Raw genomic sequence first — 24,103 nt, 5'->3', positions numbered from 1 at the left:
TTCACTCTGCTAACTGGTTATGTTAGTGTAGTCAGACACAGATTTACTTAAAACTGTCACATTCCTCTAAACAGCCAAGTCTTTCTGTTAGCAATAGCAGCATTAGCAGTACCTGCCAAAGCTTGAAAAAGGGTCTTAGAGATATGCCCCTCGGTGCTGGTATTAAAAGAAAGACTCAAACATATGGGATCGCACTAACATGTTAAGCTTTTAGGTAGTGTTACTGAACCAGCTACTGAAGTTTCTGTGATGTTTTGAAAACACAGTGGCATAAAATTCCAAACACCCTCCAGTACTGGTTTATGTGATCTGATTAGTACCTGTTTGCCTGCACTAATCCAACTTCAAACAAAAACTTGTTTTCCCTGCTATCATTAGACCATTAGACCACACATTAGTGTCTCACCAATGCAGAATCCTAAGATTTAAGCCTGCATTTTTTCATTAAAGAAACAATTTTTTCTTGATCAGCTCTGCAAATTAGGGCAAGTCATGCCGAAAGACCAGTGGGATTGCAGTATTACTCAACTTCTGCAGAAATGGACTGAAAGGGTAATCTTAAAATATAACTGTAAATGAAAAAAAAAATCTATGGGCATGAATTATTTTAACCACCACAGAAAAATTTTCAGACAAGTTACTATAAATAAACCAACCAAGATTTTAACCCATTGTGTAAAGTACCTACAAATAAGAGTAGGTACTTAAACAAATAATGGAGTGATAAATTTCCTTTGTGGATTTTTTTTTCTGTTGTTTTTTGGTTTTGGTTTTTTTGTTTGTTTGTTTGTTTGTTTTTTGCATTCAGCTTTAATTTATCTGCTTTTCTCTTTCAAATCTCACACTAAGAATAAGGATCATGGAACATTTAGCTCAACATTGAGGCTCTACTGAACTGTCTTCCCTGCTAGATATAGACAGAAAACTTTATCTTTTTTCTAGGGAAAAGAGTAGAGTGGAATTATGCATTTATGTTATGACAACTACACCATTCATCAAGGTAGTCCTCACAAAATATCTGATTACTTAAATTAAAAAATCTGCATTTAGATTAGGCCTTGATGTTTCCCTCGGTGTTCCAAAATTCTTTCAGCAATGATCTACTGCTGAAAGAATTCTCTTTTTTCCCTTAAAATTAACATACCTGTGAATATGTTTTAGCTACCTTTTCCAGTAAAAATCCTGCCAACTTTTCTGCACAAGTGTGCTGGTTTTGGCTGGACTACAACTTATTTTCCACCCCAACTTCTTGCCTCTGTTTCAGTGTGTGGTGCAGGAGCTCAGGGAAGGTGGGTGTGCATGGAAGGTTGGGAGGAGACACAGGTAACTCAAACTGACCAAAAGGGATGTTCCAGACCATATGGCATCATGCTTAACATATAAAGAGGGATGAAGAAGAACGAAGGGAGAGACTTTTGGATTGATGGCAGTTGTTTTCCCAAGTCATCATTTTGAGTGATGCCCTCCTGGAGATGGCTGAACACCTGCCTGCTCATGGGAAGCACTGAATAAATGACTGAATTCCTTGTTTTGCTTTGCTTGTGTGTGCAACTTTTGCTTTCCCTATTAAACTGCTTTTATCTCAGCCCATGAGTTTTCCAGCTTTCACTCTTTTGATTCTCTTCCCAATCCCACTGGTATGGGAGCGAGTAAGCAGTTGTGTGGGGCTTGGCTGCTGGCAGAGGTTAAACCACAGCAACAGGTAGGGCTTTGACTGGTAGAACGTCCTCATGAAATTCTCAACATGTTTTTGACTTCAATATTAGATTCAAATTCAATACTGTACAGGCAATCAAACTGTTATCAAAAGTAGATGTCTAAATGACAAGCAAAGATGCCTGTTGCATATACATTAGTAATAAATAATTACCAATATTTTGGAAATTCTGATTATATAATTCTGTATTTCTTTGCGATTATCACATTTTCATATCTTTGACATACATTTATCAGAAATCATCAAGTTGAGTAACGTAGAATGGTAGTATGTACATTCTCAGTTAATTTCACTAGATAGAACTATGTTTTTTTGGTTGCTGTCATGTGAAAAGAGGGTGTTCAATTATGTGCTAGGTGGGCTCTTCAGTAATCAGGTGTTTTCAGCTCAGACTTCTTCCCATTAAGCGCTCTGTAATTGTCAAATAAACTCTTCACACATTCAAAAACCATTTCCTAGGGACAGGATATTAAGATAGCTAACCAACAAATGAGGCTTTGATACAAGCTTGTCTGGGGTCACTCATGAACTGGGTCTCCATCTACCTTGATTCTCTATTGGACATTTAGCTGTACCCCAAAACCATGGAGCAAACTAGAAAACCATTTAATCCCTTAACATAAAATGGACTGAAAGACAACTGCTGGTCATTATTAAGGCAGATGGGTAGGAATAGAGTAAGGAAAATCCTAGGCTAAGCCTTTCACTTGCAATACATACCTATAAGTACAGAATAAACAGGGGGTTACTCTGTAAACATCAAAACACAGACAGGTGGCTCTTGTGTTCCTCACCCACACAGGGTGAGAAATAAATTCTCCCTGTACTGTCAATAGCTTTGTTTTTCAGTTTCTGTGGTTTAAGAGTTTGCAGAAAAAGACTTCCACCGATTCTTCAAGCCTACTCTTTCTTTTTATCAAACACATTTTGAAAGGAAGCTCCCATTCTGTTTATACTTCTGTAATGTGATTATTCGAATTTCCTGAGCTCTGATAGTTTGGTAGTTAGTGGAAGAAATATAAAAGAAGGTATTAGTGTTGTCTCAGATGGCTTAAAATTGCTACTATAAATCCTGTGTTCCTTCTAGAAACTAAACTCAGATTACTCCTTCAATGAGATATTGTTAAAAAGACTGTCTACCATAGGCAAAGGATATAAGATATGGTTCTGTATTGTATTGTTTGGCTGTAGTTAGAAAAGTCTTAAGTACTTTTTAAATCTGGATGATGAAAAGGGGGAATTTAATGAAAAGGGATTTAGGTAGACCTAAACACAAAATGGGAGACAATAACAGACAAGATACAGAACAAGGACAAGAGGAATATTAAAAAAGGATGTAGAGGCAGACTAGGGGCCAGGAAAGGAATAAATGAAAATCAAGACGTTTTTCAAGAACAGAAAAATATCTCAATGGAAAACAGCAACTAGTAGAGGGCAAAAATTAGAGGCTAGAGGCTTGGCGACAATTAGAATGATTACTGTTAGAATTACAATCTTACTTCAGAGAAAATACTAAGAAAGGTAGGAACATATTTCATTAAATGGTTCAGCAATGCGATATCAACAATGAAATAAGTTTGATAAAATAATGGAATTGAAGGATACAACTAGAATATACTCAGAGGGGTCCAGAGAATAAGGATCAGTCCAGATGTAGAGAGAAAAAAATGATAAAAGTGTTAAATGACTTAGAATAGGCAAAGGAAAGATTGGAATGGAGAAGCTTACAAAGTGAGCAACAGAGAAGAGAAGGAAAAAAATGGAAAGCAGATTCTAATTAAAAACTGGGTAATGTGCAGAGTTTGTACTTAACCTTTTTAAATTCATTTTTTATAATGTGAAATGAAATGTTTATGCATGTCCAGTACTTCAAGTTCAAGCCAAATAGGAAGAATTTTCACACTGCTGTACGAAAGACATATCCTTTAGCCTAAAAATACTGTGGCGATGCTCCATAGTTCTTCCTCTTTTGATTTTTTGAACCAATTTAATAATCATAGAATCACAGAATAACCTGAGTTGGAAGGGACCCACAAGGATTATTGAAATCTGACTCCTGTCCCTGCACAAGACAGGCCCAACAAAATCATGTTGAATGTAAAATGATAAGGCAATACAAATCCCTGAATATTATGTTGCTACAGAATGCCTGAAAAGTGACACGTTAACATGACTATAGTGAGAAACACTTCAGTTACTTCATTAGTCTATCAGTTGGAGAGTCAACACATTACATGGAGGAGTTAATTAGCAGATTAATAAACTTTGGACTATCCAGAACATTTGATGCTAAATGTCCAGCCTGTTTTAATTATACAGAGATACATTTTAAATTTTTTCAGAAACCTGGTTACATTAATTCTGTTCATAGACAAATTGTTAGGAGTCAAATTTAAAAACCTTACTAAAATAATAGGATATGTGAAAGTCTGTCTTTTAGAGGTTAGGTTGTATGAAGTGACTGAATCCTAATGTCTCTAGTAAGTATACATAAGGCAAAAAGCTTATATATAGCAGATTATGCTTATTGCAGATAAATTATTGATACATAAATCAATAGGAATTTGGGATAAAAAAAGTCCCTCGGGCATAAAATCATACTACCTAACTTGACCACCACTTTCAATGAAATCTGCATGCAAAACTAATGATAAAGGGAAAATAATTGCCTTGTGCTTCATCAGTACCACTGGGTGATAACAAGCAATGCATTTTATTTCATCTTTTCCAATGGCTAGCCATAAAAACTGATTTAATTTGCCTATTTTTCCATAGTGGTAATTTAGGCTATTATATGAAGAGATTTTCCAGAGTGGGAAAATGAATTTCTTCTATTAAGTTTGGTTTTGAGGTAGCATACAGCATCTTCACTGTTGAGCAACTTTGGAGTATGCTATATATGGATGAAGCTAAAGAAGTTGTATCTGAGGAAATCTAAAATCCTAGACAATAACCAAAATGTTTTAAGACCCTGTAAATGCAAGTACAAAAATATGCCTCTCCATTCAAGAAACACTCAGCAAGCTTTATGAGTATATTTGTGTTGTTATTTATAATTATTCCACATTATTAATCCTGGTGTTTAAATAAACATTTAATATCTGTGTTCCATGTTCTCTGGTATTTTGTAAACAGTCTGTGCCTTTCAACATTTAAGTTCTGCTTATTTTGTTTTCCTGTTGAATTTATTTCTATTATATTGTTTACAGGAGACTCTTTCAATCACTTTAAAAGTGTTTCAATTATCAGAGTCCATGGATGGGTTGCCAATATAAGAAGTCAGAACTAGACATGGCAGTATGCTGTAATTACTATTCCTCAGGTTTTGGATGAAAAAAACAAGACTGGTTTTCAAATATGCTAAGCATCTGTAACTGCAGAGATCCATATATAGCAGCTCTCAGCCTTACTAACTGAAGGTATTCCAAACTGAAGTTCACAAGAAATAGTGATCTTAGGAACTTGCTTTAGAAAGGGCTACACAGCAAGTTATACAATGTATGAAAATAAAGCCCTGGAATGAGGGAACACATCTTGGAGTTTATTTCAATCAGAATTGGTATATATGTTCTGATAATGTCCTTATCAACATGATTTTAAGACTTTCTCAAAGATCTGTTCAGCAAATTCCAAAGAAGCTGTATCTCTTCCTTTTCATTTTCCTTAGTCCCAACACACAAAAAACAGCTGACTTTTTTTCTTCCATGGTTACTAATTCATACCTTACAATGCCTGAAGAGGTGTGCTACTTTGCAAAAAAGCACAGAGAACTAACTTCCCTGGAACTGGGTTCAGCTTGTTCCCCAGTTACATCCTTTGCATTTTCAGCTTCTCAAAATCCTAAGCTGGGGATTCAACTTTGAATACAGATTCTGGTCTTACCTGAATTTATCAATCTTAATTCCCATGTTTGCCACTTTCTCACACAATATAAATTAAGTAAAAATCTCAGAAAGTGTTTAATTGATTAAAACATACTTTTTTTTCAATACTTAGGCTCTTAAACCAATACCATCCTCTTCCTTTTTCATGCCACATTCTGAATGCCACAGATACATTTGTATTCTCCCTGCAGACATTCTTCCTGGAGATCTTTTGACATACTAAAATTAAATTAATTGTGCATAGACCAAATAAAATAATTCTAGCCTACCCAAGCTGGGAGTGCCATACTTAATTTGCAATGCAACCACCTTTTTCTTTGACAGACTCAGAAGTCTATTTGAAAGAAAATCATATTTTCATCTGCAACAAAACAGAAAGCAGGAACCTTGACATACCACGCAAACTTCTGGGCTTACCTGCAATGCACAACCATAGGTCCAGCATCAGGTGGGTTGCAAGTCTTGACTCGTCGCAGGAAAGCCAAGAATGGTGTTGGGTGTTCTGGGACACCATGGTCAGGCCAGGCAGTGAACTGGAATTGCCTCACTTCCCTTTTCTCACTTGAGCCATTCTATGAAATTTAAAAGTTTCATGACAAAACCGCGACTTGAGATTATATTAGCACTTTTCAGTAAAACAACTGCTAAAGCATATATACCAGTGAAAATTGATTAAATATTCGGGGCCAGCAAGAAAAAGAACTATGGAGGAAAATCCTAATTACAGATTCAAACAATGTAAGATCTTTAAATATACTGTACACTTGTGCACCACAAGCATTCAGATTTTTCATGGTGAGAGCTCTGCATTACCTTACAAAACTTCATATTATCAGGAACATGTACTCTGTAGAAGTCTCAATATTCAGCACTGTTAGAAGGAAACAAGGGTAAGGCTAGAAAGGAGGAGAAGGGGAGAAAGGGAATAAGGAAGTAAGGGAAAAAGGCACACAGGTAAGGCAGGAAGCAAAAGGAAGAAGGAGGACAAGGTGACAGGAGGGAGGCCAGTGATAGAAAGGAAGGAGGAACGGGAGGTGAGGGAAAAAACTGCCAGCCTTTCAATTTAAAAGCATATAGTAATTACATATAAGTATGTATACCTTGTGAAGTGCAAATGTACGAACACAGTACGTTGCCAATTCAACAGTGTCTAAAAGGGTGACTTGGATTAGTCCATAAGTTTCTGTGCCTCTGCTTGGCCAGTATTGATCACACTTCACCTGCAGTGAAAAACATGTTATCATTTAATACATTTAATACTGAAATTTATTACAAATCTGACTGTATATCCCCATAGGTTTTAAAAATATGTGGAGATACAATGGCCAACTTCCAACACAAGAAATTTATCATCCACAGGAACTGCTCTTCTGGTAGTAGACTATATGTCTTCCTCCATGATGGGCAAGTTCAGTAGGACATATAATTGGGAAATGTTAATAAACATAGATACACTGTAGAAAAAAACAATTTATAGTAGCCTAAAGTACGACCTCACTTTTCACAGTCCATAACTTCATAACAGTACTTCAACACAGGTGGGACATTTTATTAATATTTGCCATATTTTACATTAGTCCCCAAACTTATAAACTACTACTTTGATGTTAGTTTTTAATATGTATAGATATAGCTCAGTACAAACAAGTAGGTTTTTAGAAATAATTTCTGTACACTGAAAAATGAAGGGGCATCAGCAACTATTAAGTGGACTGTGAGAAAAAAATTTCCTTCTGAGATCAGTGTTCATCAGAGAAGAAGCACATCATGAAATTGAGTCCACAGGCATTTAAAAAAATGGTTTGGTGGAGAGTTCATCCATCAAATCTAAAAAAACACAAAACATTTTATTCAGAGGAATCCTAATTTTAAAATGCCACAGTCTAGAATACTAAAATATGCAATAATTCTGTGTAAGATGGTTCATAAGAGAACCATATTTTTATCAACATTTCTAAGGCCCAATAATTTGTTTTGGTTAAAAAAGGTATTTTCAATGTTAACTGTTAAGAAAACAGAAATGCTGAACCCCTAAATCCACCAAAAAAATGTAGTACAAAGCAGTATGGCAATCAAGTAATTCAAAATATTTTACTTTCAGTGGCTGATGGGTGAAACAGAGAGTCAATCTCTATTCTATTTATAACAATACATTCTTACCAATTAGCCCTGCCTACAGTACAGAAAATAAGTTTAAACTGAGTCCAGCAACAACACACTGGGTGTTTCAGCACGTCTTCATTAATCACTCCAAGCCAGATGCATACAAAATTCAATGAGAATACACTAAATGTAACAAACATCACAAGCAGAATATTGCACAATATTTGCAGTAAAAAGATGTGAATTGTCATGCTAATCCATGAGGAAAACTGATTATTTCCCCAAAATGGAAAATTAAGATATGCATCTTTGAAACTCGTGGCTCTCCAGGTTCCTCATTCTGCACAATAGTTAGTGAAAAAAGACTTAGTATGCTCTCCAACTCTCCAGACCCAAATAGCTCTTTCTCACAGATCATTTTATTTTGAGGCTCAGAGGTCACAGATCATTAATGGCTCACAAATCACAGTCTGAGAACAAGTAATCTAGATAGAGAAGAAAAAAATTCTACCCACTGAAGCAGGGGATAAGAATTAATTAGTGGCAAAGTAAAGGGAAACAATTTTTTACAGGCAATGATAATTTAGTTTAGAGATAATGAATTGCAACAAAACTAAAAATGTTTTATTGATACTGCTCTAAGAAAAAATAAGATTGATAGGGCAAAAATTCTCTTGTTAAGTAAATAAATAATTACTTCCTTGTGTCACTTACTGAAAGAATAAGTACTATATATACAGTATATATTTGCAAGATTCCTAGAACTTGCCCCTTTGGTCTTTGTAAATCAAACTAAAAAGCATGTTTTCAACTGAGACATTTAAATATGATTATAGAAAATCTAGCTTCACTTTATAATTAATATATAAACAGTGCAACATGTCTATATTGGTTACCTGTATTTTAAACAAACAAGTTGTGGTTTATTATTTATTAATTCCCATGGAATGGAATGTTTTTGGAAACATTTTTTCATAGAAAGTGTGGATACATAATAACTGTAATTTGTAATCTTAGCAACTACAGGTTTACTCTGACTAAATCTGGGGGTTTTTTTAATTAATAAAAATGATTTTTTAAATTCAAATGAGAGAAAAGTGTAGCTGTGCCTTTGTATGCCTAAATATGTCATTCTTTTCTTCACTGGACAGATCTCATATAGAAATTATATGCTCATAGAAGCAGTACCAGCTTCCAGAAAGCATTTCTGAAAAATTACCCACCTTGCAGTCTGCTACTGACAAAGTTTGACCAGTTTGAAAATGACAGAAAATGTTTGTTTTATTTTTATTTTGTAGAGTAATCTAATGTTAAGAATTTATTCAGAATTAGAAAGCTATTTTTCAGTTACGCTGGGAAAAAATAAATGTGCATGCTCCTTTAGGTGGAGATTTTGCTTGAGTTTTTTTTTTTAATGTACTAGTTTATCTAACATAAACTTCAATTATGGTATAATTTTTCTAAAATACTTTCTGTGAGACCTACGTGATGCAGAGGACAGCTGCTGGAAGCAGACAGTAAGTGATCAATAAGAAACTCAATTTGTAGTGTAGTATATATATTATTTGAAAGTGGAAACTGATGAAAATAAGTATCAATTCTTTTAGAAAGAAAACCTGATTTCAGGTTGATGTGGATTTGACCTTCTGGAAGAGCACATAAAGCGTAAATTGATTGAACTGCATCTTCTGTCCCTTTTGCCTATTGATTTTTCTGAGATCAAGAGGTCTTCTTCAGAGATGTGTCCTTATGTGCCTCCTACCCTCTTTTGCTCTGTGATCATAAACCTTATATTCCCAATACTCCTAACAATTTAGAGTCCAATTTATCTTTGTGAGAGATCAAGCAATGTTTTCTATTGGACTTCACTGGCAGCAGAGGACCAGATAACACAAGTTAATTGGTAAGACACTACTTTCTGAGACAGAGTTCTTTCCAAACCTTTTATTCTATGTTAAGATCCCAGTCTTCAGCTCTTGAAGTGGGAGAGGTTACATATCCTATGTTCTTTTCAGAAAAGGAATCTCAACCCCCAAAATTTAACACTAAATGTCAAAAGTCAATTTTGAAATGTTTTGCCAAATGTGTTCTTGCTATAGCTTTTTTGCATGTTTAATTTCTGTGTAGTAAGAGCCATTTCTCTCTTGCTTCTGTAAATTATTTGGAAAAAAAATATTTTGGCAAAGGATGCTGATGATAATACTAGCCCTCTCCAGAGTTACAATTACAGTGGTTTTATTGTGAGTTATTTTCTAATATATTCTTGATAAACCCTCGCCTTATAGTCATCATTTTTCTCTTATCCATGTAGTTCTGAGTTCCAAGGGTTGATCTTTTCCCTAGCAGACTATTCTCACCTGCATCCAAGAGCTTTTCTGTGCCACTAACTGCACATGAAAACAGCTTCCACCTGCAAATATCTAATATTCTCTTGCCTACAACTTAAGATGGCAAGATGAATGAAGCAGACACATGAGTGTGAAATAATTCACTGGTGACCTGAGTGTTTTTTTTAAAAAGAGAAATGTAACTAAAAGTACTGAAAAGCATACCTTTTGCTCCTACTTTCACTATCACAATCACAGAATCAGAGAGTGACTAGGTTAGAAGAGACCATCAAGATCATTAAGTCCAACCATGCCCTAACTCCTCAATTAAACCATGGCATTTAGTGCCACATCCAGTCTTTTCTTAAACACATCCAGGGATGGTGACTCCACCACCTTCCCAGGCAGACCATTCCAGAATTCTATCACTCTTTCCATAAAGAGCAAACTTTTTCCTGATATCCAACCTATATTTCCTATATTTCCCTTGGTGCCGCTTAAGACACTGTTCTCTGGTTCTGTCAGTTGTTCCCTGGAGAAAGAGACCAACCCCCCCTGACTGCAGCCACCTTTCAGGGAGTTGCAGAGAGTGATAAGGGCACCTCTGAGTCTCCTTTTCTCCAGGCTAAACACCCCCAGCTCCCTCAGCCGTTCCTCACAGGGTTTGTGTTCCCAGCCCCTCTCCAGCCTCGTTGCCTCCTCTGGATGCGCTCAAGCGTCTCAAGGTCCTTCCCAAACTGAGGGCCCAGAGCTGGACACAGCACTCGAGGTGTGGCCTCACCAGTGCTGAGTACAGGGCAGAATGACCTCCCTGCTCCTGCTGGCCACACTGTTCCTGACACAGGCCAGGATGCCTTTGGCCTTCTTGGCCCCCAGGGCACACTGCTGGCTCATGTCCAGTCGGCTGTCACCAGTGCCCCCAGGTCCCTTTCCAGCCACACCGTCCCCAGCCTGTAACACTGCAGGGGGTTATTGTGGCCAAAATGCAGGACTCAGCACTTGGATTTATTAATCTCCATCCTATTGGACTCTGCCCATCCATCCAACCATTCCTGGTCTCTGTGCAGAGCCCTTCTACCCTCCAACAGATCAACACATGTCCCCAACATAGTGTCATCTGCAAACTTGCTAATGAAGGACTCAATCCCCTCATCCATGTCATCAGTGAAGATCTTGAACAGAGCTGGCCCAGCACAGACCCCTGAGGACACCACTGCTGACTGGCCCCAGCTGGATGTGGCACCGTTCCCCTCCACCCTCTGGGCCCGGCCACCCAGCCAGTTCTGAACCCAGCACAGAGTGCTCCTGTCCAAGCCGTGGGCTGCCAGCTTTTCCAGGAGTGTGCTGTGGGAGACAGTGCCAAAGGCTCTGCTGAAGTCCAAACAGAGAACATCCACAGCCTGTCCTGCATCCACCAGGTGGGTCACTTGGTCACAAAAAGGGACCAGGTTGGTCAAACACGACCTTCCCCTCCTAAACCCATGCTGGCTGGGTCTGATACCCTGCCCACCCTGTAAGTGCTGTGTGATGACAATCAATATAAACTGTTCTGTGACTTTACCTGGTACTGAGGTCAGGCTGACTGGCCTATAATTGCCAGGGTCCTCCTTCCCACCCTTTGTGTGAATGGGTGTCACACTGGCCAGCTTCCAGTTATCTGGAGCCTCACCAGTGAGCCAGGACTGCTGGCAAAATGATGGAGAGGGGCTTCACAAGCTCATCATGACCCTGGGATGGATCCCACCTGGTCCTATGGATTTATGAACATCCAAGCATCTCACAGTTCTCTGACTTCACCTCGATAACAGGGGGACCATTCTGCTCCCTGACAGCATCTCCCAACCCATGATCCTAAGTTGCACACTGCCAAAACCACTACATATGAAATCAGAGCATCTCTCAAAGGACTAAATACAATAAAATGAAATATTTTTAGGTGTCATAGAAATGGATGTAGCTAGAATACATAACAAATGGTAGGCACATTTTCTTAACTTGCCTCTCAAACATACACATATTTTGTTTCTCTACATTTGTTCCACTCAGACCATGCAAATCCTTGCTCTTTGTGGAAGTACAAATATTCACTGAAAGCAAAGCTGTAAAAAAAATATAAATGCATCCTTTTTCATTAAAAATGAGAAGCTTGAGACATTTTCAGACTTGACGGGTTTCAGCTCCAGAGTTCCTAATATTCGTGGATATTCACACTTCAACAAGTCATAGACAGTAGAGAACATGCTGCTATGCATCAACAGAGCTGAAGGAAGTGTATTTCCATATGAACATGTGAATACAAAGATTTCTGACATTCAAGGGTAGAGAAATAATTTTCCAGTATAAAGTTCCATCATTCATGCTGAAAAGCTCCTTCAGGTGATTCTTAACACATGAACCAGCTGCTACAAGCCATCTAAGATTGTAAGGACAAAACAAAAAAAGATCAGGAAAGAGACAGAAAACTAATATAAGGCAGACACATATAGCGCAAGATTTGCTGTAAGAACAGCATATTAATTATGCTGAATCTAGAATACAAAATATCAGTAGAACATAATTTCTTGCTCCCGTTTTCTTACTAAAAGAACTTTCGCAGACAGAATTTTCTATAGTATTTTCAGATGACCTTCCTTCAAAAACAGAAGAATAACTTAATAAATTATGTTGAATGCCAATAATAATTATGCAATAAGAAAGGTAGTGCCAATTGTTGCTGGTGGAACCTGTCAAAAAACCCTAGCAGCTAATTTACTGCCTCAGACATTTCAGCTGGTGTTTTGTCTCCAAACAGATTTTACACCAAAGCCATATTCTTTTTCCAGGAATGCCTTGCCACCTAAGGATTAGGCTGATTTGATTCTAAAGCTTAAACACACTGACAATAGTATTTGAGATTATAATGCAGCTTAAAAAAAATCAGAATACAGACACGTTTTTTGATTTTATTTAAACAAGATTTGATCTAGTGCAACTCACTGAGTTCAGTCTAGGCTTAAATGAAAGATTAAAATATAAATTCATAGTCATAAATACGTTTTGAATTTTCGTCTTAAATACAGTAGCCACAAAAAAAATTCCAGTAAGAATCTGGAGGCAACATAAATGAACCATAGGCTAATCAATTCATAACAAATTTTAGTCCTCTACTAAGGCTTCAAATATACCCTCATGACTCCCCTACTTTCTGGAATTTCTGAGATATGAATAACAGGTTAACAGTTAACACTGAAAGAAAATTGATTAATTAAAGAAATTATCCCCAGATTTTCTCCATTCTGATCCTTATGAAAGAGTGTGGTGTGGTTATTAAAACAAAAGGAAACAGATATTGAAACGAATATTGGACATGTTTAAAAGTGTTTTCTATTTCAATTTTCATCTTCATCTATACAATCAGAGAACAGTTCAAAGCTGTATTGCTGATATCAATGTGACATGCCTTTTTTGAGCTCTTTCTTACAGTAGGAAAGCATGGTTTTAATGAATTCATTTTGAAGGATGAGTCTGTCAAACAGTTAAGTTCAGCAAGATTTTTCAAAACAATGTCTTGAAAAGGTTTAAATGAATGGACTGACTGGAAAAGTGAATGTGCTGACTACTTTTTGTTTCATCCTCCTGTACTCAAGGCTGATCACTCTGTGCAGCCTGAATAATACTGTCACTGAATAAGATATTACAGTATGAAGAACATATTGAACATTTCAGCCTGCTATTCAAGTGCTGTAATGAAGATCTACTATTTTCCATAAAAGAGAAATACATCTTTAAGCTGATATGAATATTATGTAAAATATCAGTGAAACAAAAGGATCAAAAGAAAGAAACACCAGATCAAAAAAATTCTATCATTATTATGTCTTTGGTTCACTTGAAACAGAACTAATATGTGAAAAGGTACATTGGAAGGTGTTTCTTGGACCTAGAGGTCTCAATCTGGATTTTGATTTTTGAATGCAACTTCAAGACAAGGTGAGCTATCTATAACTAGTTTAATACACAGATGAAATTTTTCATCTCATAAATGTATTTCATACACTTCCTGTTACATGAACCAGAAAATTCCCCTAGCAAAAGCATTGATTACCAACCTCAGTATCCATCTGTATCCATTAACTTCCTTAGAACACAGGACAAGCTCTGTAAATTATGTAAAATGTTAAAAATAATATTCTTTTTCAGAGACACCCATTAGAAGAACTTAAATTTTCCTGATTTGTTGCTTGCCATAAAGGGCAACTGGCCTTGAGTTTTTCACCATAATCTGCTAAAAAAGGAAAAGTAGGATCACCTTTTGATAAACAATACTAAACCACTCTCTGACATTTTCAAGCCTCAAATTGCTTGACAGAACACCATGTGCTGAAGTAATGTACTACAATGCTAAGCCAAACATGAACTAATCATGTGTTCAGAGAGGGCCACAAAGCCAGAAAAGGGTCTCAAATGTAAGTGATGATAAGGACACAATGGATGTTCAGTCTGAAGAAAAGAAGGTTCAGGGGGTACCTTATTGTGGTCTAGAACTACCTGAATTGTGTGAGGTAGGGGTTGATCTCCTTTTCCAGGCAACCAGCAACAGGAAAAGACTGCAGCAGAAAGGTTCAGGTTGTATACCAGGAAAAAATTTCTTCACTGAAAGGATGGTTAAGCATTGGAACAGGCTTACCAGGGAAGCGGGAGAGTCACCATTCCTGGAAATGTTCAAAAAACGAGTGGACATCTCACTTTGTAATATGGTTTAAGAAGCACAGTGGTATTTGGTAAAAGGTTGGATTTCATGAAGGTCTTTTCCAACCTTAATGATTCTAAGATGCTATGTTCAATAAATTCTGAAAACAAGCAGGATTTTTAATCTTCTAACTCAAAAGGTCAATGGGCATTTTCTACATGTGGCATAGTTCCTCTGTATTAAGAGAAGAATTATATGAGGTAGTAGTATATGTCTTACCTCAAGTACAAAGCAAAGGAATTAAAAAAATAAAGTCCAACGGCAGAGTTAGAATATTGTTTTGACTAAACCACTTGCTATATATACACTTGCTTCAGGGAAATATAATTTTTATAAACCATCAGTTTACCCTAACAGCTAAAAGAAACCACACGGAATGATAACACAAAAAACCTAAATGGTTGCCTTGAAAAATACTTTTGGCAATACCAGGTATCGCCAGCTAGAGACCATTTCAGATAAGACTGTGGTGCAGACAGTCCTTGAAAGCTTACAATGGAAGACACTGTACGCTATATCCCACCAAGGTTGTTCCATTCTTGACATTACATTTTGGAAGTTCTTTAATAGTTTGATATAAATTATCTTCACTGCATAGTTTATTTCTTCCTCCTTAAAGCCCCAAAGGCAGGGAAAATGGTAGATTGCTATGGAATTTTTTAACAACCTTTCACATGCTGAAAGACAACTGTGATTTCCTTCACTGTCTTATATATAAAACAAATCAAAATCTTACTATTTCTCCAGCATCTGATCATCACTGTTCTCTTCTAGATTCTCTCTAATTTACCAAGATCTTTTCACATGGGGCATTAATTCTGTATGTTCTCAATTTCAAATGTATGTAAGCTGAAATAACCAGACTTTGAGCCTATTGACTGTGTAAAAGCAAAATTAACCCTACTCATAGTACAGCATTTCCACAGCTACTTTACTGGATGATATTCACAATCTGTATTTTAGTAGAGGAACCTTGGCACAGGCTCTTCCACCTGAAATGTGCCCAGAAAAAGAAACTCCACGCTTTATTGGATTAGATTTTTGCATGCATTAAGCACCTATGACTGACTACATTTCAGTCATAGAAATTGAGAGCTGACCACGTTCCTGCCCTTGTGCCTCTGAGAATCCTTCCATAATAAACAGTTATGACTGAGTTTTACAATTCTGACATTACAACTGGTGACTCTACCTCGTAAGATGGTGTAGCAATTCTTGGATTGTGGCCATGGCATTCTGTTACAGTGAAAAAAAAACCCAGTACAAACCTACACATTTTTATTTTTGTAATCTGGTGAACACATGGTGTACTTAATTTTGTGTTTTCCTTTTTTTTTCTCCCAGTTCTCTCATTCATTCATCATCTGACTCATATCTTAACATGCAGCAAGCACTGAAGTGGTGAAATAAAATTCTGATAGTGCGTTATTGGTACAGAAGGCATTGGTTTACCATTAAAACTAGGGAATGAACAATGACAAACTGCATATTTAATTCCTCTTTAGTAAAACAATACATTTTAGTATGAAAAAATGCCATCAGCTATGTGTCCTATCTACTAATATCTGCTGTCTTATATGCTAATGTACCATCTACCAGTTAAAGACATGATTTTTTTGGTTGCTACAAAGCATAGCTAAATTATCTTTTTATATTTTCCTATATAAATATACTTCACAACTTGAAAAAAAACCCCACATTTTTACACACCTGTACTGCCCCATATAAAACACCAGTGAAAGTTTTCTGCAAAAATCAATTACATTTTGCCTAAATACAGTAAAATACAGGTGCACATGGGACTGTATTGAAAATATTCCTAAATTAATTTTTAAGTGCACCTCTTGCTGACTTCTCTATTCCTTTAGTGAAAATGTGTAACAGTATTTTGACAGGTAATACCTCCAGTATTACCCAAACATACTTAGGAGGAAAGATATGAGATTTTCTGCAGAAGCCCTGCACAACAAATGGAAAACTAACTTCATCACATTTGCATAAAAGTCTGTTGCATCCATATCATATAGAAAAGAAAACTGCATTCTTCATTTTCTGTGCTTATTATTTACTCTGGGGCATGTACTCTTGCTTTGTCTTACATATGAAGTCAGATAGATTAGATATCAGTGCCTACTCTGCCAGTAACAAATCAGGATTCAAGAAAACTCTCAGCAACGTGCACATTTTGAGTAGAAAAATGTAGCGCTCATCCCAGACCTGCCTTTATTTTTTCCTTTCCTATAGCAAGACTTAGAAATCTTTGGTTGCCAATGTCTGTTTCAAAGCTGTTTTTACTAAGGAGTCCCAATGTACAATTACATTTTCCAGTCGTTGTGGGTTTTGTACTAGTTGAACTTGAATAAGCCTTCCCTGATTTAATTTATTATATCCTCCTTAAAACACCCCATCAACCCCCCAAGCAAAACAAATCTCAAACAATTATTTTACCTACTTGATATTTCTACTGTCACCCATTTTCCATTTTTCTTACAAATGGAATAGTCTATAAATCTATAAAATTTTCATTGAAATACTCAGACACAAGTGTTCTGATGCTTGACACTTGAATAACAGGAGTTCCTATCTAGCATTTCAGCAATACCAGGAAAAGTCCATTTACCTTTCCCTGTGACAGTGCCATCTCTCCTGACTCTCTCAGGTGTCAGTGACAAGTTGAGAGACAGTAAGTCCAAGAACTTTCAATTATCTTTTGATGTTCTTATGGAACAAATACAGGGCCCATGTAAATAGTTCCATGTGTGTCAATAATGGGGAATAAATCTGAAACAGGATACTTCACTTTCCTAGTGAGCTTGTTTTGATCTCCCCCTTCCCAATGAAGACTCAGGATTCAAGATGTTAAACCTTGACAAACCAAGATAATTATTCTACACATATGGTTTTTTAGATAATTTTTGCTTATAATATTGATGATGATATCCACCTCATCATAGTCAAATAGATGTTTGGATCAGGCTAAGAGAATGGCACAAATGTAGTTCTCTCATGTTTTCCTTTAGTCATTAGCAAATTTGAATGAAGCTCATAGTATCACTATGAAAACTAAAGCCTTCCTCATCAGTAAAGAAGTTCAGAATCTGGCTCAATATGAACTTGATATTGACATTGTATTGTTATTTACCTTCTAATATTTGCATAATTGATAGTATCACTATGTTTTCATTTAGCTTTGACCTGATTGGGCTTTTTTTGTCAAAAGATTTTAAACCTAGGCAATGGAGTCTCAACATAGAAAATATTGTAATGAGGTTAATGAGAGAAGTAGTTTCTATAAGTTCCAAGATAACACAGCAAATATATTCAAAATACAGAATTACAAAGCTAAGAAGGAAAGGATTGAATCCTCTTGCAAGTGGACAATCTACAATAGTATCCGACCCTGAAAAACGTGGAAGGACTATATGCTTCCTGTTGGAGGCAACATGGCTAGGTTTTGCTATAAAAAGAGATTTTTCATCTGATCATTCACACAATTCACTACAGCCCATGAATACTCAGAACATCCAATGAGTTGAGACGAGCAAAAAAACCGGATCCAAAACTCAAAAACAACAACAAAATTTAACCTGTACCGCTTGAGGTAGAGGAGAAGACAGAGAAGTTGGAAAGAGAGATATCATACATTAAAGTTTTACATGTTTTACATGTTTCCTTAGTATAACAAACAACTGCTTTCTTTCAATCTCAAATTTACAACCTTCAGTATTGGAATTGTACAACCTTCAATATTGTTTTATTTCACTAAGATTAAACTCGTATCTGTGACAAAAATGCTACTAATACTGTTCCATGCACCGCCAATGTGTGTAATCCTTTTTGATACAAATTATTTTCATGGTAGCTGAATGATGAGACTGACTTTCTCTTACAGTCGAGTTTAGGTCAAGTGAAATTCAGGTGATGACATTTAATATGAAACCAACTAAGTGTGAAAGGTTATAAGTGAAAGATCTTTTTTTTCCTGCAGCTTCCTTATAGGCAAACAAATGAATAATGTATTCACTGTAACATCTTCATTTTATCTACTCAGCTGTAAAATATGAACATTCTCAAATCTGAAATCATTCAGACATCTAACACATGCTAATGAACCAACTTTGTTTCTGCAGATGCAATTAAAATCCTCATCTTTATCTATGCAGTCCAGGTTATAAAGGCTGATACCAGGCTGCAGGACTGCATAATGCAAAAAAGCTAGCTAAACAGAAATGACGACACGAAAATGGAAAGCAGAAAGTCTGAGGGAGAAACAATCTTGCCTTGCAGCAGGAATAATGATCAGGCTGCCAAGACACAAAAGCAATCAAAACAGAATCAAAGGAGAAAGAGAAACAAAATTAGCAAAGCTCTTAATCCCTAATGATATGTAACAGTGCTTATATTTCATGTTTGAAATCTCACGTTTTTCTTCTACAAGAATATGCTATATAAAAATGATAGCACAAGAAAAAGTAGCAATGTAATGCCATCACTGGGTTGTTTCCCTGCACAGGGATTCCCAGTGCTGCCTCACCATCAATACCATAAATTACATTACATGCAGCTACTGTATTAGAAGTGGTAAGTGGTATGCTTTATTCACAGAGCTGCTGACTCTGAGACTGGGAGCTGAGTTATGTACTGGATAGCTGGTATGTAATGCTCTGCAATGAATGCATCAAATTCAGCCTATGAACACAGAAGGCACTAAATTATGCACAAAACCCACACAAATATAAGCATTGAATGCATGAGCAATCCATTGACTAGAATGTCTAGTTTCTTATTCCACTTAGAGCATGTATTGCTTCTGAATGCTAATCACTTATCGGGGTGATTACTATTCTGATCAGTTTTTTTAGGGTGCAGCCAACAAAGGCTAGAGCTAGCTAAAAACTCTGCTAGGCAATTACTGGAGAGAAAGAGAAGAATTTCATTTAGCTACATCAAAACATCCTTCTAGACAGTGGCTGTCTGTGGCCTGCAGTATTAAGATAAACTTTCAAGTACTTAAATATACCTTTTGCAATGGGCTGCTTATTAGGAACTGATTTTTTTCTTTGCTCTGGTGTCATTTACCAGCAATTTTAATGAATTAATTAGTGAAGAAATGGACAGAATTACATTTTCTCAATTCCAAACAGGCAGTGCCTGGACTAGACAAGGTCTGTAGACCCAAGATAAAACTAAAATTTCTGCTAAAATTACCATATGCTATGTACTAATTGCCATCAGGTATGTGAAAGCAGTGGTATTAATGTAGGTTGAAGTTACATGTGGGAAGTGATTCTATAATTAGAATGCTATACATTGCTTGAACTGCAAAAAGCCTACTCTACTTACAGAAATGACAGAAAGGGTAAAAGAGTAAATATATATGTTTTGGTAAGCCTCCAGAAAGGAATGACTGCTGCCAAGAGGTTCAAGTTACGTAATCATTGCAATTATAGATATCCAAGCATATGAAAAAGACATCAATGCCAACACAGTACAGCATTAGACTTCATGGTGCACTCCACCCTGTTCCAAGCTGACACATGCTGAAATATTTTCATTTTGAAAAGGAGCTCATCCATGAACTACTGAAATATCAACTATTATCCAGTTACCCCTTTAAGATACTTTTACTGATTCAAAACCGGTCTGGATGATAAATCTTCTGTCCTCCTCTGTAATGTCTTTCTATATTACTGAACTCTTCTTGATCCCCCATCCATATGGCATTTTTTTTAACTCATTGCACAGAGCCTTCGATGCCTTAGCTTTTTCCACCTTCCACCTGCAGTCCTGCAGCCTGCTTCCCACTTGCAGCTTCCTGCCCCTTCACACAAGCTTCTAGGACAGAGTGCCTCAGAATGGCTGCAGCAGTGTTTGTTATTCACTTCCTGGGTTTGAAAACCCTTCCACTGCAATTGGCCTGGACCCAAGGGAAGTGATAACCACTGATGACAGAGTCACCACTTCTTTCTCCCAGTTTCTGATTTCTACGTTTGGTTAAGTTTCTGGTTTATGATATAGGCCACATAAATGTGTTTGCAGAGAGCTCAGCCATGAACCAGCTGTGCAGCACTCTGCCCAGCCAATGCGTGCTCCCAGCAATGGTAACAGAACCACAAACAACCCGTGAGAACTTCAAGTACCTCTTGACACAAAATACTGTTACTGTAGAAAAAGTTTGATGGAGGATGCACAACTGATGGCTAAATACTTGTTTGTCTTCCTGATTGACTGCTGCTGCTGATTTTTCTCATTTCTCTTTCTCCCCATCTTTCTCTTCTCTTCTGTTATTGTCTTTTACTCTTTCCTCTCTAATAACAACCACTCTTAGAATTGATAAATGCCACCAAATATGGACCCACTAGTAAATCTTCATGCAACACACCATGATCTGTCACTACACTTTCTATCACCTTCTTTATCTTATTAAAAACCTAATTACTATTTTTTATTTCCCTTTACATATAGCACATATTTTATTAAAACTCTTCTAATAATAGAATCTATAGTTTAATTATTTGAATAGTATCATGCTATTATCAGAATAATATCTGTATGTTTTACTGCTTCACTTTCCTAATTTTACTTCGGTCTGCAAAATTGAATTTGAAATACCACAGGTAATTTTGTATTCTGTTATTGCATGTGCTGTTGTAATTTTCCTAGCTACCAGTATGTGCTCAAAAAAAAAAAAAACGTTTCTCAAGCAAATCTTCATTGATATTAAACAATGGTGAATTTATACCATTTAAAACTGAGAACTGAATGCTGTTGACATACACTAATTTCCTCATTACAGGATGATACAATCATGTTCTTATTACTACAGAGGAAGTAACTCTTTTGGTCACCTCATAAGATTTCCAACATGATTAAAAAAAGAACAACCGCCAAAATTACTGAGATCAAAAAATTAAAAATTTTCCAGAGCATAAAAAAACCTAAATAAATGTTGTGACTTGGTAGTTTCATAGTGAAAGCAAGATGTCCTATACATAAGTAATTTTTGTGGCACTTTAAACTTGTGGTAACCTAAAAATCCCCTCAGTTTTTACACATATAAAGAAGACAGGCAAACATACATGAAGGAAACAAAACATAGACATCAGTGGTAACTCAGGTACAATATTTTTAACCTTGCAGAAGTTTTCCTTACCCTGGACCTCTCCTCTAGTTTTGTCATCATGACGACTGTTGCACCTTGTTGCTCCCACATCATTCTCCAGAAGTCGCCAAAGGTTTCTGGCAGTGCCCCCTGCGTTGCTATATAAGCATTCTGCTTCCTGTATCCATCTATGTAGTTGGCATTGATATAGTCACTGCCCGGGATGCCTGCAAAGAGAGGAGAGTGAAAACACAGGGCACAGCCTCTCTGCCATCCTGTTTTACAAGGGCTGAACAATCCCACGAGACTGGATTTGATGAATCCTGGCTTGCTGTGTGTGCCAGAGAGTGCATGGGTACTTACATGTGAGTGTAGGCCATCTGTGGAGTCAAGAGGCATGGTGGTGTCTCTGGGAATAACTGTTCTTTTGAAACAAGCGACTTTGTGTGATAACAAGTATAAAAGAAGCCTGAAAATCTGTGTCAGGCAGAGAGACCTGGGGGTCAACACAGCAGCATTTAAAAGCTGGTCTGATGCTACCTGCAGACAGCCAAAATATGGCAGTGCTACCTGGGACAGAGCCCTTTGAGGATTCTCAATCAGACACTCTGAGTAGGCTCCTCAAACATTCTTGTTGAGGTCACTGCAATTCCTTTAAATACATAAGGAAAAAAAAATATCATGAAGACTATTAATATCACTGCTATATTAATTTTCTCCATTAAATGCTAAGATAATTTTGGGTTTTATTGTAACAAAACACATTATGTAAGTCAGATTTAAGAAACAGTGAAATTTTCTATATGGTGTATGCAAGAAATAAAGACCGTTGCAACACTGAGTAAGAATTAAAAGAAGTGAGATGCAGGACTTGTGTGCACATGGGACCTACACCATTATTTGCTTGAGGCTCAGGTATTTTGGACAAATATGCAGGAACTTTGGCTGTGTCTACCAGACACATGTCCATTCTTAGAGCCCCATAGGAAGCAGGCCAGTTCACAACTGCAATCTGGGTAACTCAGGGCGTGCCACAGGATGCCTGGATTGGAACATGCTGCCTACCCAGGCCAAGGAGGGGTGTCAGCTGTTGCAAAGGTCACATTACTACTCTGCACTAATATGGCAGGCATGCTCATGGAAATGAATAAAAATGGACTTAAAATTCTCAGACCACTACTGAATTCAGTAGGCAGTGCCCAGCTTTTAACTCAGACTACATGTGTGCCGAAAGATAAAGCACTGAGGGAACCATTGTTATGTTCCTGCTGTTGTTTTAACTGATGACTAGAGAAAGAAATAAGATACTCATGTGAGATCTCAGTGCTGGCTGAATGGCAAAGCAGTGTTAATTAGCTGAATATAATCATCTGCAACTTAGCAAGTTTTGTTGAAGTAAGTGACAGAAGTTACTTACTTGAGCAGAAATGAATGATTTATACTTATGCAGCCAATCTGCCATGCACAACTCTACAACCCCAAAAAATGGTAGAGGTTCCACAAAATCTTTCGAGAGTCAAGATGATGATACCAGCTCCAGATTTATTCTATAGCTATAACTGTTTTCCCTCATCAAAGCAAAAAAATTGAGTTTCTTTGTCTATGAACCAGAATAAATTGCAAATAAGTATTTCCCAAGATCTTTGTCAAAAACAAAATCTTCAAATGGATTCTGATGCATTATCTCCTGCTAGTGGTCCCAAATCAGGAATTACTGGAGCTGCACACTCCTATCTTTCCTGACTATAAGTAGCACACATCTGAAAATGTATTCCAAAACATTTTTAATTTGAATGGAAATTAGGGGTAACTCTTTAAAATGGACCGTTCCTTTTAAGCTACAATTTTAATTGTTTCAACACATATTCAGAGTAAACCTGAATGTTTCATTCCACTACTAATTTAGCAGTGAATGAACTCACAGACTAAATGTCACAGTAAGTAAAATCCAATATAATCTGGAAATTATTCAGATTATGGGTTACTGCAGCTGTAGTCTAGTAAAAAAATTTGCCTTCATGCCTGATAAAGTTCCATATACATTCTTGTTTCATATGTTCAAATCATATTTAAACTAAATTTTTAATTTGTTTTTACTTTCTGTATACAATTAGAAGAAAATCCTGACAAAATACTTCAGAGATAGAAAGACCTTGTGACTTCAGGGTTACAAGAGAGGCAGAAAATGGCACTCCTCAGGCAAGATGCAAGAATGGACACAGGCAGACTGTCTGACTGATT

At 36.7% G+C, this 24,103-nt stretch overlaps 1 protein-coding gene across 37 annotated transcripts in view; it reads right to left on the bottom strand.

The window, feature by feature from the left end:
- The window catches only part of PTPRD (protein tyrosine phosphatase receptor type D), a 1,169,657-nt gene that overhangs the window by 30,305 nt on the left and 1,115,249 nt on the right, over positions 1–24,103 (bottom strand). For all 37 annotated transcript variants that reach the window (XM_058043168.1, XM_058043170.1, XM_058043166.1 and 34 more), the window contains 3 exons: positions 21,914–22,089; positions 6,702–6,821; positions 6,019–6,173 (listed from right to left, as the gene is read on the bottom strand). In XM_058043168.1, coding sequence (XP_057899151.1) covers positions 6,019–6,173; positions 6,702–6,821; positions 21,914–22,089 — 451 coding nt within the window. The remainder of the gene's footprint in view (positions 1–6,018; positions 6,174–6,701; positions 6,822–21,913; positions 22,090–24,103) is intronic.

This window comes from Melospiza georgiana, chromosome Z (genome assembly GCF_028018845.1).
Source record: "Melospiza georgiana isolate bMelGeo1 chromosome Z, bMelGeo1.pri, whole genome shotgun sequence".
Classification (NCBI taxonomy): domain Eukaryota; kingdom Metazoa; phylum Chordata; class Aves; order Passeriformes; family Passerellidae; genus Melospiza; species Melospiza georgiana.
Note: the sequence above shows the minus strand (reverse complement) of the source record. Positions and strands in the feature narration are given on the sequence as shown.